Source organism: Neopelma chrysocephalum, unplaced genomic scaffold, assembly GCF_003984885.1.
Source record: "Neopelma chrysocephalum unplaced genomic scaffold, ASM398488v2 Primary Assembly neopelma1_25, whole genome shotgun sequence".
Taxonomy (NCBI): domain Eukaryota; kingdom Metazoa; phylum Chordata; class Aves; order Passeriformes; family Pipridae; genus Neopelma; species Neopelma chrysocephalum.
The window spans coordinates 11,818,298-11,831,698 of NW_020897694.1; the positions used below are offsets into that span (position 1 = coordinate 11,818,298).

The following is a 13,401-nucleotide window of genomic DNA, read 5'->3' on the forward strand; positions in this document are numbered from 1 at the left end:
ATAAAAGTGTGAAAATAGCAGGATTACCTAAGTGAAAAAAATCACCTTAGGGAAAAAAGATTAACATGTTTATATGTATGATGCAAGAAATTAATTGAATTGACAGAGCTGTTTATAAGATTTTAAATTCATTTATTGCCTGAATACCGCTGACAGGAGTTTAATTAAAGGAGAATCTACAGGGTTTCTTTAGCTTAGTTTCAAACAGATTCTTAAGCTCCTGTGTTTATGACCAGCAATACTGTGGGTAGTTAGGAAGCTAATAAAACCCATGATCTGCAGGGAACACGAAGCATCATCTTCCCCATCTGTGCTGATTCATGCTTGTTTTCTGTAAAAGCCTTCCTGACTGGAATTCATCTTACCTGTGTTGGCAGTTCACTTAGCCTAAACTTGCTGATGAGGCTTCTCCTATACTCTGTAGAAACAGGCACCTGCAGGAATTGGTCCCATCAGTTGTCCCAGATATACACTGGGAAAGGAAGAAGCAGCAGGCTTAATTTTCACAAATTAAAATGGAATTTGGGGAAAGCTTTGTAAATATAAGTGCAGTAAAACACTTGACTAGAAAACTTCCTGAGACTGAGAGTACTTTTTAAAGAACCACGTTAGCAGACATACTTTCTAGGACAGACAGACTTATTCTTGCCTTATTCTTTAACTATTGCAGTACCAATCAACTTCAGATCCCTACCAATTTTCCAGAATAGCTGAAGATCCCTTTAGAAATTCTACATATGCAGAATGTATATAATTCATGCAAGCCAACAATAGAAATAATTGAAAAATTATTGTATTAGAGAAATTATAATTCTTTGTACTTAGTCTTCTGCATTAAATCAAATGGGATGGTGCTGAAATTTTTCTTGGCATCCAAAAAGAAGCAGAATCAGTGCATTTCAGTTGCAAATCTTCCTCATCCTTATAACAATATTTAATTTTTTCATACTAAAAGTTCCCGTGAACTTAAGTAGATGATCATACATATTATTGATATCATAACTACTTATTTGCCACCTCAAAGTTCATTGTTCTTTCTCTTTTTTTGAACAAAATTGATGCTTCAGTCCACCATCACTAGATAATAGAAATAATTATTTGTCTTCCCTTAGCTTTTACACAGAAGCATGAGATTTAAAATGCAGTAATATCCCTCACTTATACCAGGGAAGCATTACTAAAGCTAATATTGGACCAATAATAAGAGGGAATATGTTTTGCATTCTACGTCATCAAATGTCAAATCTTCAGACAAAAGCTGTCAAGAGTTTCATTAAAATAATTTCCACAAACCAGACAAACCCTGAGTTAAAACATCTTTCCAAACATCTTAATTTTGTGATGAACACTAGATGCTGTTACAGCCTTTCCTTGCCCTTCTCATTTGAGGTCATTAATTAATGCAATCATATCACAGCAGCAATTTAATTGACTTCATTTTCCAGGTGATCTCACTGTTCAAACTGAAAATAAAATTTGCATTTAAGGTACAATATGAAAAGAGAACACATACTTTGATAGCTGCCACTTTCAGGATAAAATGGTAAAGTCATAGGTTTGCTTTTAATTTTATTTCAGAGAGCTAAAAACACCTGATAACTTTAACTTTTTTTAGAGTAAGGGATACTTTATGTATTTGCTATGTTTCCTTAGGTGCGAGGACTTTCCCAGTGTAAACTGCATTACTTTAATCATTTAGAGATAAAATAGCCTACACTACTCCGATGCCAAAAGACATGAGGTCTCCAACAGAAGCATAATTGATATCAGATGGCTGTCCTGAATGGTCAGAACTGAAAGTAGTAGAATGTTTCTTGAGAGATTCCCAGAGATGATTTGCCTCCTCAGTTTGTAACTGGAAGTGTTTGGAATCAGGGCAATAGAACTACCACAGGGCAGTGGTCACCAATGAAAATTTTGAAAGAACAAAACGGGATGTCAGGTTTCATCAGCCCCTGCAGTACCCAACTGCTCTCATTTTTAAGATCCTCTGGATTTTTTTTTAACCCCCCCTAAACATCTTCTGTGGCTGCAAAATTTTCCGACATTATCAAGTTCCTCTGGCAAGCCAGTAGGACAGAAGAAATTTAAAAGTCAGGCTAATTCACAAAAGCACATGGTTAAACTTGCTTTCCTGTCATTTGCAGATGTTTAGATATGGCGCTTAAATTTTCAGCAATCCCTGACCCTGAAAATCAATGGAAGATCTCCACCTTAAATTTCCATGGCCACAGGATGACAAATATAAATGAAATGTGTAAACTTCAGACCAACTTTTAAATGACAGATTCCTGGATGTGAGGCCATAACGAACTGACTGTCCTGCAACCCCACTTTGGAACACATCCATCTTGGAGAGAGTTGGAGCTGTCCAAAACAGTCATGAAATAAGAACAATCCCTACCTGAGCTCACTCTGGACACACATACTTTGTGCTACACATCTGGAACAGCATTTAGTCAAGAAGTGGGAATTAAATGAACCTGACATAAATAATAGGACCATTTGAATTCCGTTGTCATTAATAATGGATCGCATTGACTAGTGTACTGATGGCAAGATGTGTCGTGCCCTTGTTCCTGTACTAATAAGCTGCTCTGCATGGGTGGTGCTTACTGACACCAAGTGCTTGTACAAACTTTCACTATTTGTGCTGGTGGTAAAGATGCCTGGCTACTGTTACTGTTAGCCAGTATTATTTGCATACTATTCAAGAGCCCACAGCAATAGAACAGAAACCTGCCACAAATTAATGGGTCTCTACTGCTAAATCTCTACTGCTGACTGGAAATGTCAATGTAAAAATGAATTTAAAGATGTTCATTTTTCAAGCAACATGAATCCTCTGAAGGAACTTTATTACAGTAGCAATGTTATTTATTCCCTCCACTGCCCATGCAAAGAGAATGTGGTTTACAAAGCCACTGCAATAAACATTAGCTGATTAGCTACATCCAACATTGTCTTTTTGTTTTCAAGGTAAACATAAAAACTGTAACTTACAAAATGGCTGATAGCAGCCTGGCTAGTGGAAGGTGTTCCTGCCCATGGCAGGGGAGTTGGAACTAAATGATCTTTAAGGTCCCTTCCAACCCAAATCAAAAGGTTTTCATCAGAGAGTAATGAATTTTTGTCACAGCCAAGTCTTCTGAAGATAAAGATGCTGCATTTCACTTTAGAAACAGAATTGCATAGTGACAAGCCCAGAATCTTTTTTAATGGCCAGACTGGTCCAGACTTACTTCTTGTCAAATCTCATAAGCAGTGAAAGGGATTGTGGACAGTGATCTCACTCCCATCAGACAAATACTTTCAAGGTCTGTAAACAGAACTTGATTGTAGGATAAACTTATCTACTGTTCAAAGCATGATTTTCTCCATTAAAATAATAAAAAACCCCTAAGGTTGTTGGTATAGTTCTTACACACCACATCTGATATTTCTCAGCAGTGAAAGACACTGACAGCTCCCACTGACAGCCTCAGGATTTTCTTCATAGCAGTAAACAGGAACACCTGCACCTGGTCCTTCTATTAATGGCTATTTGTATGCATTCCAAACTCTTTAAAATTCGCTTTCCGGGAACATTTAACCACTTCAGAGAGATAAAGGAGACCAAATCTATACTCTGAAAAGATGAAGTAGCAGAATCTTCTGTTTTCTTCTTCAGTACACACATTCTCTTCTTTGTTTGTAAACAGAACTAATTTTAACCTGGCAAAGCTTTCTGTAAAGAACTACCAGTCTTCTTCACATTACCATCAAGGGTGCTGAACCTACTGTAAAAGGAAAAAAAATTGCATTCAACTAATTATATTACATCAAAAAGCAGTTTTGTTTTCATGCAAAAAAGTTCTTGTAATTTTGAACAAGTCCCTGGGAACATTAAACGTCAAGCTGAAACAATGGCAAGTAAGGTACATAACATATAATATTGAAGGAAGGGGGAAGTATCTGTTGGGGAAGATATTCACAAGGGTTAACATTAGCCCCAGCAGACTAACTCCTCAGTGGCTCTGTAGTCAGTAAAAGAGATAAAGGCTTCGCCAGAAAGCAATTCAGAACAGAAGATTCATTTAGCTCCTCTGAATCTCTCTGGAGGACACTCCTGTTAACTTTAGGAACAGCCTGCAGAGCTTAGCCTCAAAAAGATCACTCTTGCCTTTGTGAATACTCCCCAGTATTTGTCTTCCATCAGTGGATGAAACTCACTACTGAGATGTGCCATTGAGTATACTGTATTTAACTCCGAACACTGTGTATTGCACGGGCTGAATTTTACCCTGCTGGAGCTTTGCACTCCTGCTAGAATCACTGAAATGGTATCCACAGCTAGGCTGACTGCAGGATTTTGTCTTTTCCACTGCCCCATTAAAATGCTCTGTTTGAAGGCCACCCGCACGCTGCATACAAAGGACTGGCGTGCCCCAGCACTCTCAGAATCCACTCAAATTGTGCAGTCCCACTGGCACAGCTCCTTCTCTTGCTCTGACTGCTCCTTGTATCACTGGAGCAGCAGCAGGAGCTGGGTTTTCACCATCAAACTAAACATGAATAAAAATCCTCAACTTTTGAGACCTGCTGTCAACAATTTTTATGATTATTATTAAGTAGCAATAAGAAAGGAAAATGGCCTTTTCATCTCAAACACAGAATAAAGGTAGATTTTGTGACAAGAACACAAAGAAGAAAGCCATATTACTGACAGAACTATTATCAGGGCCATTTCCTAACTTCTCCACTGCTTCTATACTTCATCAGATCTTTGTGCTTCCCTCCCTGAAAAATTTCCATATTTTCCAATTCTATCAAAATAAAACTTCTATGTTTTAGTCCTGCATTTAACACCAGTCAAGTTATAACCAGAGCCAGACAATACAAACTCCAGGTAGAGTTGATTTTTAAAGTTTGCCATAAAGTATGGTTAGACAAACCAGTACAAGTCTGATGGCACAGCATTTTACACAATCTTCTAACAACTCCCAGGCCCTATAACGTCTGGTTCTTAACCTAAAGTTTTCTATTCAACCATGTCAAACATGACTTAACAAAGTGAACTTGCAAAGGTTCAATCAACTTGCAGATATCTGCTATATACGTTTTAGCAAGTCTCTTTACCAAATAGAGAAGCCACAGAGTTAAGAAACCATATTATGACCAAAGTGTCGTGAACAGAGTACTAAAGAGACCAGTTATTTTTCCAAATGAACAAATCCTTAGCATGTTATATAAGCAGACTTGCAATGCAGCATGTCAAATACTTTATGCTGTGTTATGAGCTAAGTAACAGTGGTAAGAAATGTTAGCCAGCAACTGAAATAATTTTCATATAACCTTCAATTATATAAACATCAGAACATCCTATGTTCAAAATGCATTTAACCATGATGACCTTTGAAAAACTACATTGCATCTTTAGACAGAAAAAAAGATTCCTGTTTGTTATATTCCATTATCAGGTGCTTTTCAGGCATTCAGTCGAGATATCTGTAGCCAAAAATTACAAGCAATTAATTTGGCTCATCCTAATTATATTGTGGCATTAAATTAACATAAACTATGTATTCTGCCCTTCAGGGGCGGCATTCTGTAGAATTCTGCATAATAGTCTTTTGGCTTGAAATGAATCTCACAGCACGTTGATCAGAAGGTTAAAGGGAAGAGTTTTTAATTATTGTCAAAATCCAATTAAGAATATGAGAGAAGCAATGTTTGCATCTGTTTCATATAATTGTTTATTAAAATAAAAATACAGAATTTTACAATTTCTCTTGATTTGGAAGAAGTTTATAGTCAAATATTTATTTCTGAAGAGTTTTTCTCTATATACTCAGTTTACACCCATTCAGAAGGGCATTTTGTTCTTCTGTTTTTTTTGACACATTGTCTGAACATCTTTCCAGAGCACGATTATTGCACAGGACAGTTCTATTTGTGACAGTACTCATTTAAGCAAGCACTACATTGCCCACTGCAATGTCTGTTCCACTCAGTAGAGAAACAAAAATGCAATATGGTAAGATTTTGCCAAATACATTAAAACACAGGGTAGATAACTAGTTTGAGAAAAGCAGCAATTTCTCCACTTAAAATACATAACTGATAGTTTACACCTGACAATTTATAATCTGAACACCAACATTTCAGTGATTTCTACGCTGTTTCCCATGTAACAGCCAGTAACAAAACAAGACTTGTGGAAACAATCAGTATTAGTTTACTGAAAAAGGAATGTGATGACACAGTTGACCAGTACAAATTCCCAAATTACACTGCAATCCTTCTCAGCTGATGGCACTTCATGTGAGGTGACTAGGCCTCATAAATTCTCTGAAACTGTGTTTAATTTTACTTCACAGTACATCAAATGACATCAAATGTTTTAAGACACAGAAACATCTGTTTTCTCCTTTATCCAAAATACTTTCAGCAATTAAATCTTGAAATTACTTTGGAACATTTGGCAGCTATTTACTTATTTGAGTAATAAACTCCTGAAACTTCCCTTCTACTTGAGCTTAATACTTGAACCAGGTGAAAGCTGTTCCTCTAAACATGGAAGTAAATTTGGAAAAAAAATACAGAAAAAAAAACTTTTAGCACTCAGTAGGAATAATTTCTTTGTAGCAAAATAATTTCCCCCTTCACAGAGTAGGCTCAACAATATCCAGTATTTTAGATATCAATTGATGGTGGCTGTGATTTACCTTTGTGGTGTCAGTAACACCTACAGACAAGTCCATCTTTCTTACAGCAACAAAACATGAAATTAGCCCATTCTTCTACTAGTCAGGGAAGAATCAGCACATAAGTTAATAAAATTTAATAAGAAAATGAAACTTTATATCTGTTTCAAAAAAAAAAACAAAACAAACAAAACCAAACCAAGTCCTAGGAAGTAATTTTTGCTAGCTTTAAAAAAGTCCAATTCATTAGTTGCATTTTGGAGTTCCAAAATAAATAGACCTCTGCTGCACAGAAATGTCACTTATTGCACAGCTTTCAGGAGATGTTATGAACTCCCAACTCGATCTCTGGGAATAAGCCGTAGATCTGACCCATGCTTTAGAAATACATTTCCTAAACAAACACAGAAAACAGAACGTGTTACTAACCTAGAAAATAAAACCTTACCTCAGAAAACATACACATTTAAAGGATAACAATGTTAGGTCAGTGTTTAACATCTTCGAAGTAATTCCTCTAACATAGCAGAAATAAATTTCTCATATTTCCATAGAATTTTGTCTTGTCCTTCTTACTCCAAAGAACTTCTTACTTTTAAGTAAAAATGCCAGACCTTGCAAGGTGCAGCCTTTCAAACTTTGCATATCCACACCTGAATGTCTGATTTCACTTATATGCCATAATAATTTCAAGACCAGAAAATGAAGTTGTACTTCTCCATTATTTTTTTATCTTGAAGTCAGTCATGCATTCATTCATTTTTACTTCTCTCCTTCGTTCAGTACGTAATGGCTTTTAACTTCAGAACTTCAACTGTACTTTGCTTTTAGGAAGGCTCTCCAAATATCCAAGCATAAGTCAGTCTCATTTTAGCACTAAAACGCCTTGAACTTCATATTTATTATGGCATTTTCTTAATCATATTAGTCTTATCAAGAAGACACAATATGAAAATTAGAAGTGTTTAATATTTAGATGCCTAGAATATTTTCTGCATGTATTCAGGACTCTAATTCAGGTTGCTGTTTTCTTCTATTAAATGTAACACTTGAAAATGAAATCACATTGCTAAAAGTGATGCATTATTTAATTACTATATGGAACATTTTTTTTACTTCATACTGCTACTGCAAAAAATAGACTATATGCCATTCTACAATACCAGGTTTTAACAATATCCACCTATTCTTATTCAAATTTGGATTAGCTTGTAAAAACAGAATAATTTTAGTTCTCTCCCAAGCACCCCACTCCAGGGATGTAGAGTGCTCTGTAAATAAGACTAAGATATTTGACATCTGTTCAAGTTGTTTGTATATTAGAACAAAGCTACCCTTTTTCAACGTCAGGACCATGACCATTCTTTATATTCAACATAACAAGAATTTGAAAATCATTTCAAAAGAACGTGTTATCAGAAGACAATCTGTTTTTAGAAATCTGCCAAGACTATTTCTATAAATCTGCCAAGACCAAGATCTATAAAACCCACTGAATACAAACCTGTCCCACCAGCAAACCAGAGAACTGCTTACTAATCTTCACATTGTAGATGAAAAGCATCTGTATTACAATGGCCATCATAAAACTCTCAGCACTTTACAACAGGCTGCAGCTGCATCTCCTGAAGACAGTTCATCCACCTCTCAGTCTGTTTTCATTATTAATATCATGGTGGTTTTATTGAAGTTATGGCGTACTATTCCCTGAACTATCAAGGATTTAAAATTGAAATCAATACAGGAATTAAGTGCTAAGCCCAGCTTTTTCAGCTTTCATTTCCTCTGCTCCATGAAATCATGTAGGGAGAATGAAAGTCATAGTTGAGCACTTTATTCAGAAACATGGGGAGATAGTGGAACAGTACAAAACTTCTGAAAGTAATTCCCAAGGATTATTATGATTTTATTCCTGCATACCTTATTTTGGGAAGTTTTTGAAGAATAAAGTAACTGTTTAATATACAGGAACTTCAAAAGATGAAAAAATAAAAGAAGGAAAACAAAGGTATGTTTTATTCTGAGATGCCAACTAATAAGGCTGAACGTAAGATTATATGTAAATTATAAATGTTTATTTGTAAACTGACTAGGAATTGGGTCTTGGATTTAGTGTAGGCTGTTTTTTGGTTGGTTTGTTTGGGGGATTTTTTTGCCTTGATTTTGTTGTGGGGTGTTTCTTTTTTTTCCAGTTAAAGGCAATATCACACAGCATTGTCAGGGCAATAGCATTGTCTATGTTAAAAAAAATAATCCATGTGCCTAATTTTAGATTTGCAAATTAAGACTGTGATGACAACATTTTGCTTCTAGATGCTTTAGATTTACCTGGTCCTTGGTTATGAGATGCTGTCTTATACTACTACTGAATAATTCCTCAGCATTTTTAGAGCTTAGGAGAGGTAAAGCAAATCAACTAGAGATGTGAACTAAATATGCACAGCTGCAAGCATGATGAACTACCATACAGATGCTTTCATTCAGGAGTCCAGTAGTCCTAAATACATTTACTTTGCAGGATTAAGCTACAGCTAATTTGAACTACATAATACTGGGATTCATACACAGTATTACCTGCTGTCTGTGCAGGGTTTATTCCTATACCATCTAGAAAAAAAAAAGAAAAAAAGAGAAGATGAAACAGAGATACATATTACAATTTACTACATCAAACTTTTAGCTCAAAAAATATACCAACAAGATATAACTATTACATTAAGTCTTCATGCAGCTATTTCCTACAATCAAAAACAGTCTTTTCATAGGAGCTAACAAAAAACCTTCAGCACAGAAAAATCCAAGCTATATATTTGGACAAAACTGAATTAGTGGTTGAGTATCTTCATCCCATGCATAAGAAATTTAAATAATGCTACAATATTATTAAATTCAATTTGCAGTCTGTAGAGGTTGTGAAATATGAGACACTATTGCTTTTATCAATACCTCTTCACTGAAATTTCAATACAAATACCATTAAAAAATATATCAACTATATTCTTACCATTTGTTATAATGGCACTTGTTGCTGCAGGAACTTTGAACTAAAGGAAATAAGAGTAAGACAAAATAGCATAAGAGACATAGCTAAGGCAGAAAATATATAGGGAATATTAAATTATAATTTTAGCTGGTTCAGGTACAAAAAAAATGAGAAAGGAGTTCCTTCAGATTTATAGATACAACTAACTTTATTTAATGGAAATGGATGATTATTTTGGTAATAATTCCACAAATGTAATGGAGGTTTTTTAATAAGTATTGTGCAAATGTACACCTGAGACATGTACCAAGTAGCCTTAAAAAATGAAGGAAAAAAAAACCAATAGAGACCACACATTGTAAATGAGAATATTACCGTTTTCACAATAAACTGTGATAACCCTGTAAAGAACTATACATACATAAAGACTTAACGATGTTTCTAATATTCTACATTTCAATTTATGGTTTTTATATATAGTCTGTAGGACAAACAGAAAATAAAAACTAAGGAAAAAATTCCATTTGCATTATCCAATTTCTCACTGCCAAATGTATATTGTGGGAATGGCTAGACTGCTACAAATGACTGTGTCCCCCCATTTAATGATCCATTTGTCTTCCACTTTTAGCTCTGCCAATCCTGAATGGTGTACCATGAACTTCCACTTTATATAATGTACTAGAGATGATAGAAAAGATGTTCTGTGATTCAGTTATTTCCAAGAAACAAAAAGTGAAGGAACATGTTTTGTACAATGAAAGTAATTCAGAGATTTTTACTTGGAAAAACTAACCTTCGACAAAGCACTGTGACAGACACTTGATATATAAGATGATCCTTCTACATCACAGCTACAGTTCTACTGTTCCAGGGATATTCTGGTTTTGATCTGGCCAAACTTTAGCACTCTGAGAGATGTCTCAGTAGAAACCTGTAAGGCTTATCAGCCAGAATGTAAATCCTTCTCTGCCCCAAGAGCTTTAGTCACTGAGGGGATAATGCACTTGCCCTGGAGATCAACAATTCTGCTCACATTTTGATCTTTTCCATATATGTTTCATACAAGGTACTGTGAAACTGGTACCTGAGTCACAACAACCTGCATAAGTTTTCAAATTGTTTACACAATTCAAGGAATAAAAAACCCCATTCATATAACACAAAAATGATCTCATTTTTTTCAATGCTGATTCACAAAGGAACTTCATTCCTGGGCAAGAGCCTAGACAGTCTCTTTTATTCTCTGTTTGAAAAGCACTTTGTTCTACCTGGCCTCATAGAGATGCAAAAAGCTTCAGTGCCAATCCAGAGTGACCTGAGGTCAATCAGCAAAACTCCCATGAATACTCAGAATACTCACAACAATTAAAATAATGGTTTGCTAAATGTGAATATTTAAGTAAATAATCCTTCTCTAAATCCATTTCTCAGATGACCCTAGGATCAACTAACATTGTGGTTCCACAAGTAGGTAATGCTAACAGGTTCAATGGCATCTTTCCCACCAAAAGTGGACTCTCCCTCTCAGTGTGTCTGACTACTCAGTTCCACTCCCAATAGTTCCAGGTCCCTCATACTCATTTATTAGACTTTTCAGTCTAGGTCTCTGTGTATGGGTTGTGCGGGCACAGTTGTATTAGTTCAGAATAAAAATAACTGGGGAAAAGAAAGCACAGTAAAAAACAAATTAAATGATCAAATATCTTTAACAGCATGTAATATTCTGTATAACGTTCTCTTCAAGTAAATTCACAACAAAAACAATCCACAACCTACCCTCACAAGCTGTCACATAGCAGTATAACAGTAACAGCATAAGGAGACTCACGACATGGAGTCTATTATCCTTCCTAACTATTTTATTACAATTCCAGTGCTTAAACAGATGAAGTTTTCAATAACCTAAGATTTCCCAGGTTTTCTTAAAAAGACAGAAGGGGAATTCCAAGAACAGACTCTCAGCTGAATCTTTTGCTGATTAGATGAAGAGAGCCCATCATGCTTTTGAGCACTCGATTTTACTGTTTACACCCAGTGAATGTCTCTTAATCTTCACATGCTGAATCTGAAACATGATACATCTCTTCAAATATGTTACACGGGCAACTTACACACCTAATGGTTCAGGATTCCATGTGAAAGATCTAACATCCAGAAGCCAAAGAACATGTTATTTACTTCTTATTCCCTTAGGTCAGTTTTTTGAATCTAGCCCATATCTAATCTCAATATTTTCTACAATCAAGCACTGTATGTCACCCAAAATCAGAGCTTACTGGAACTAAATGTGAAAAGAGTGTAAGAATTTCCTGGATATTCCATAAGCAATTTTTAGTATTAAGTATTCAATAGCAGTATTTCTTAATTCTCTTCACTGTCATGAATTTTTACATCACTGATATAAAACAGTTTAATTTAATTGCAAAGAAGAACAGGAAGTGTGCCAATGCCTGCTGCTGATAGGTAAATTGCGAAGAATCACTAAGTTTAGGATTCTGAAAACTTTGGCAAGCCCCCAGAGGCCAGTAAAGCTTGTGTCCATCCATAACCAACTGCAGTGTTTTTTGTGCTGAATTAACCATTGTATTTTACCATTAAAAAGGCTTGTTTCAAGAATGTTCAAAACGTTAAAAAACATCATCGCTCTACTTACTTCTTCTGCAGCGAACTTCAGGACGGCTGTGAAAGGTGTGCTTTCAGGCACACTTAACCTGAAATTGCAAGGTAAGTAAATACATGACTGCCAAGACAAACCGAAAGGCAACTTTATCTGCTATTAAACTGCTAATTGCAATTTCACTTTTACCAATGGCAGTGCTCTTGCCAAAGCTGTGCAAGCACTGTTTAAGTGGAGAAGAGGACCCTGGTGGGTGTGAGATGCTTCAAAGGAAGCATTTTTAGCAGAAAGTGGGAAAACGTGGGAGTTTCACCATCTGTGGGAGCTCTCAGGAGGTGCAGCATTAAGCTCCGTAGCAATGTCCTCTCCAGGACGAGAAGACATGGCCTCAAGCTCTGCCAGGGGAGGTTCAGGTTGGACATCGAGAAGAATTTCTTCACGCAAAGAGCTGTCAGGCATTGGAATGGGCTGCCCAGGAAGGTGGTGGAGTCACCGTCCCTGGACGTGTTTAAAGAAAGTTTGGACGTTTTAGAGCAATGGTCTAATTGACATGATGGTGATCGGTCATAGGTTGGACACGATGATCTCAGAGGTCTTTTCCAACCTCAATGATTCTGTGAATGTGAGACACGCAGGGCACTGAGACAAAGCGAGACAGCCCCGAGAGGCGAGTTAATCACGGGACAGCGCCCGCTGTTCCACACGGAGGGAGACAAACGCCGTTCCCGCCGGCGGAATGCCCTGCCGGGATGGCCATTAGAAGCCGTCCACGTTCGCGCTGCCCCCCGTTTTCACCTCCCCTTCGCCCGCAGCGGCACCGGCCCGGTCCAGCACTCACACTTTGTAGGGTAGCCGGGGGTCCGAGGTGAGAGTCACTTTAAAGGTAACCTTCGACCTGTGAAGAAAGCAGGGTTTAGGGATGTGTGAGGGGGCTCGGGACCCACGCTAGCTCCCCCTTATCCCCCCGTCCCTCACTCACATGGCGCTCCCGGCACCGCCGCCGCTCCACCGACACGTCAGCGCCGCTCCGGGGCCTACGCTCACTGTGGGCTGCCCGCAGCGCGCCTGACCACAAAAGGAAGGCAAACATGCCCCGCCGACCCTCTACGGTG

The 13,401-nt window shown here is 37.0% G+C and overlaps 1 protein-coding gene across 1 annotated transcript; it reads right to left on the reverse strand.

The window, feature by feature from the left end:
- Positions 1–5,648: 5,648 nt before the first annotated feature.
- Positions 5,649–13,351, reverse strand: UFM1 (ubiquitin fold modifier 1). The gene is made up of 6 exons (XM_027674470.1): positions 13,269–13,351; positions 13,128–13,184; positions 12,326–12,383; positions 9,691–9,730; positions 9,261–9,293; positions 5,649–7,080 (listed from the first exon to the last, which is right to left on the reverse strand). Coding segments are annotated over exons 1-6 (258 nt in total). The 5' UTR covers positions 13,271–13,351; the 3' UTR covers positions 5,649–7,012.
- Positions 13,352–13,401: the final 50 nt, after the last annotated feature.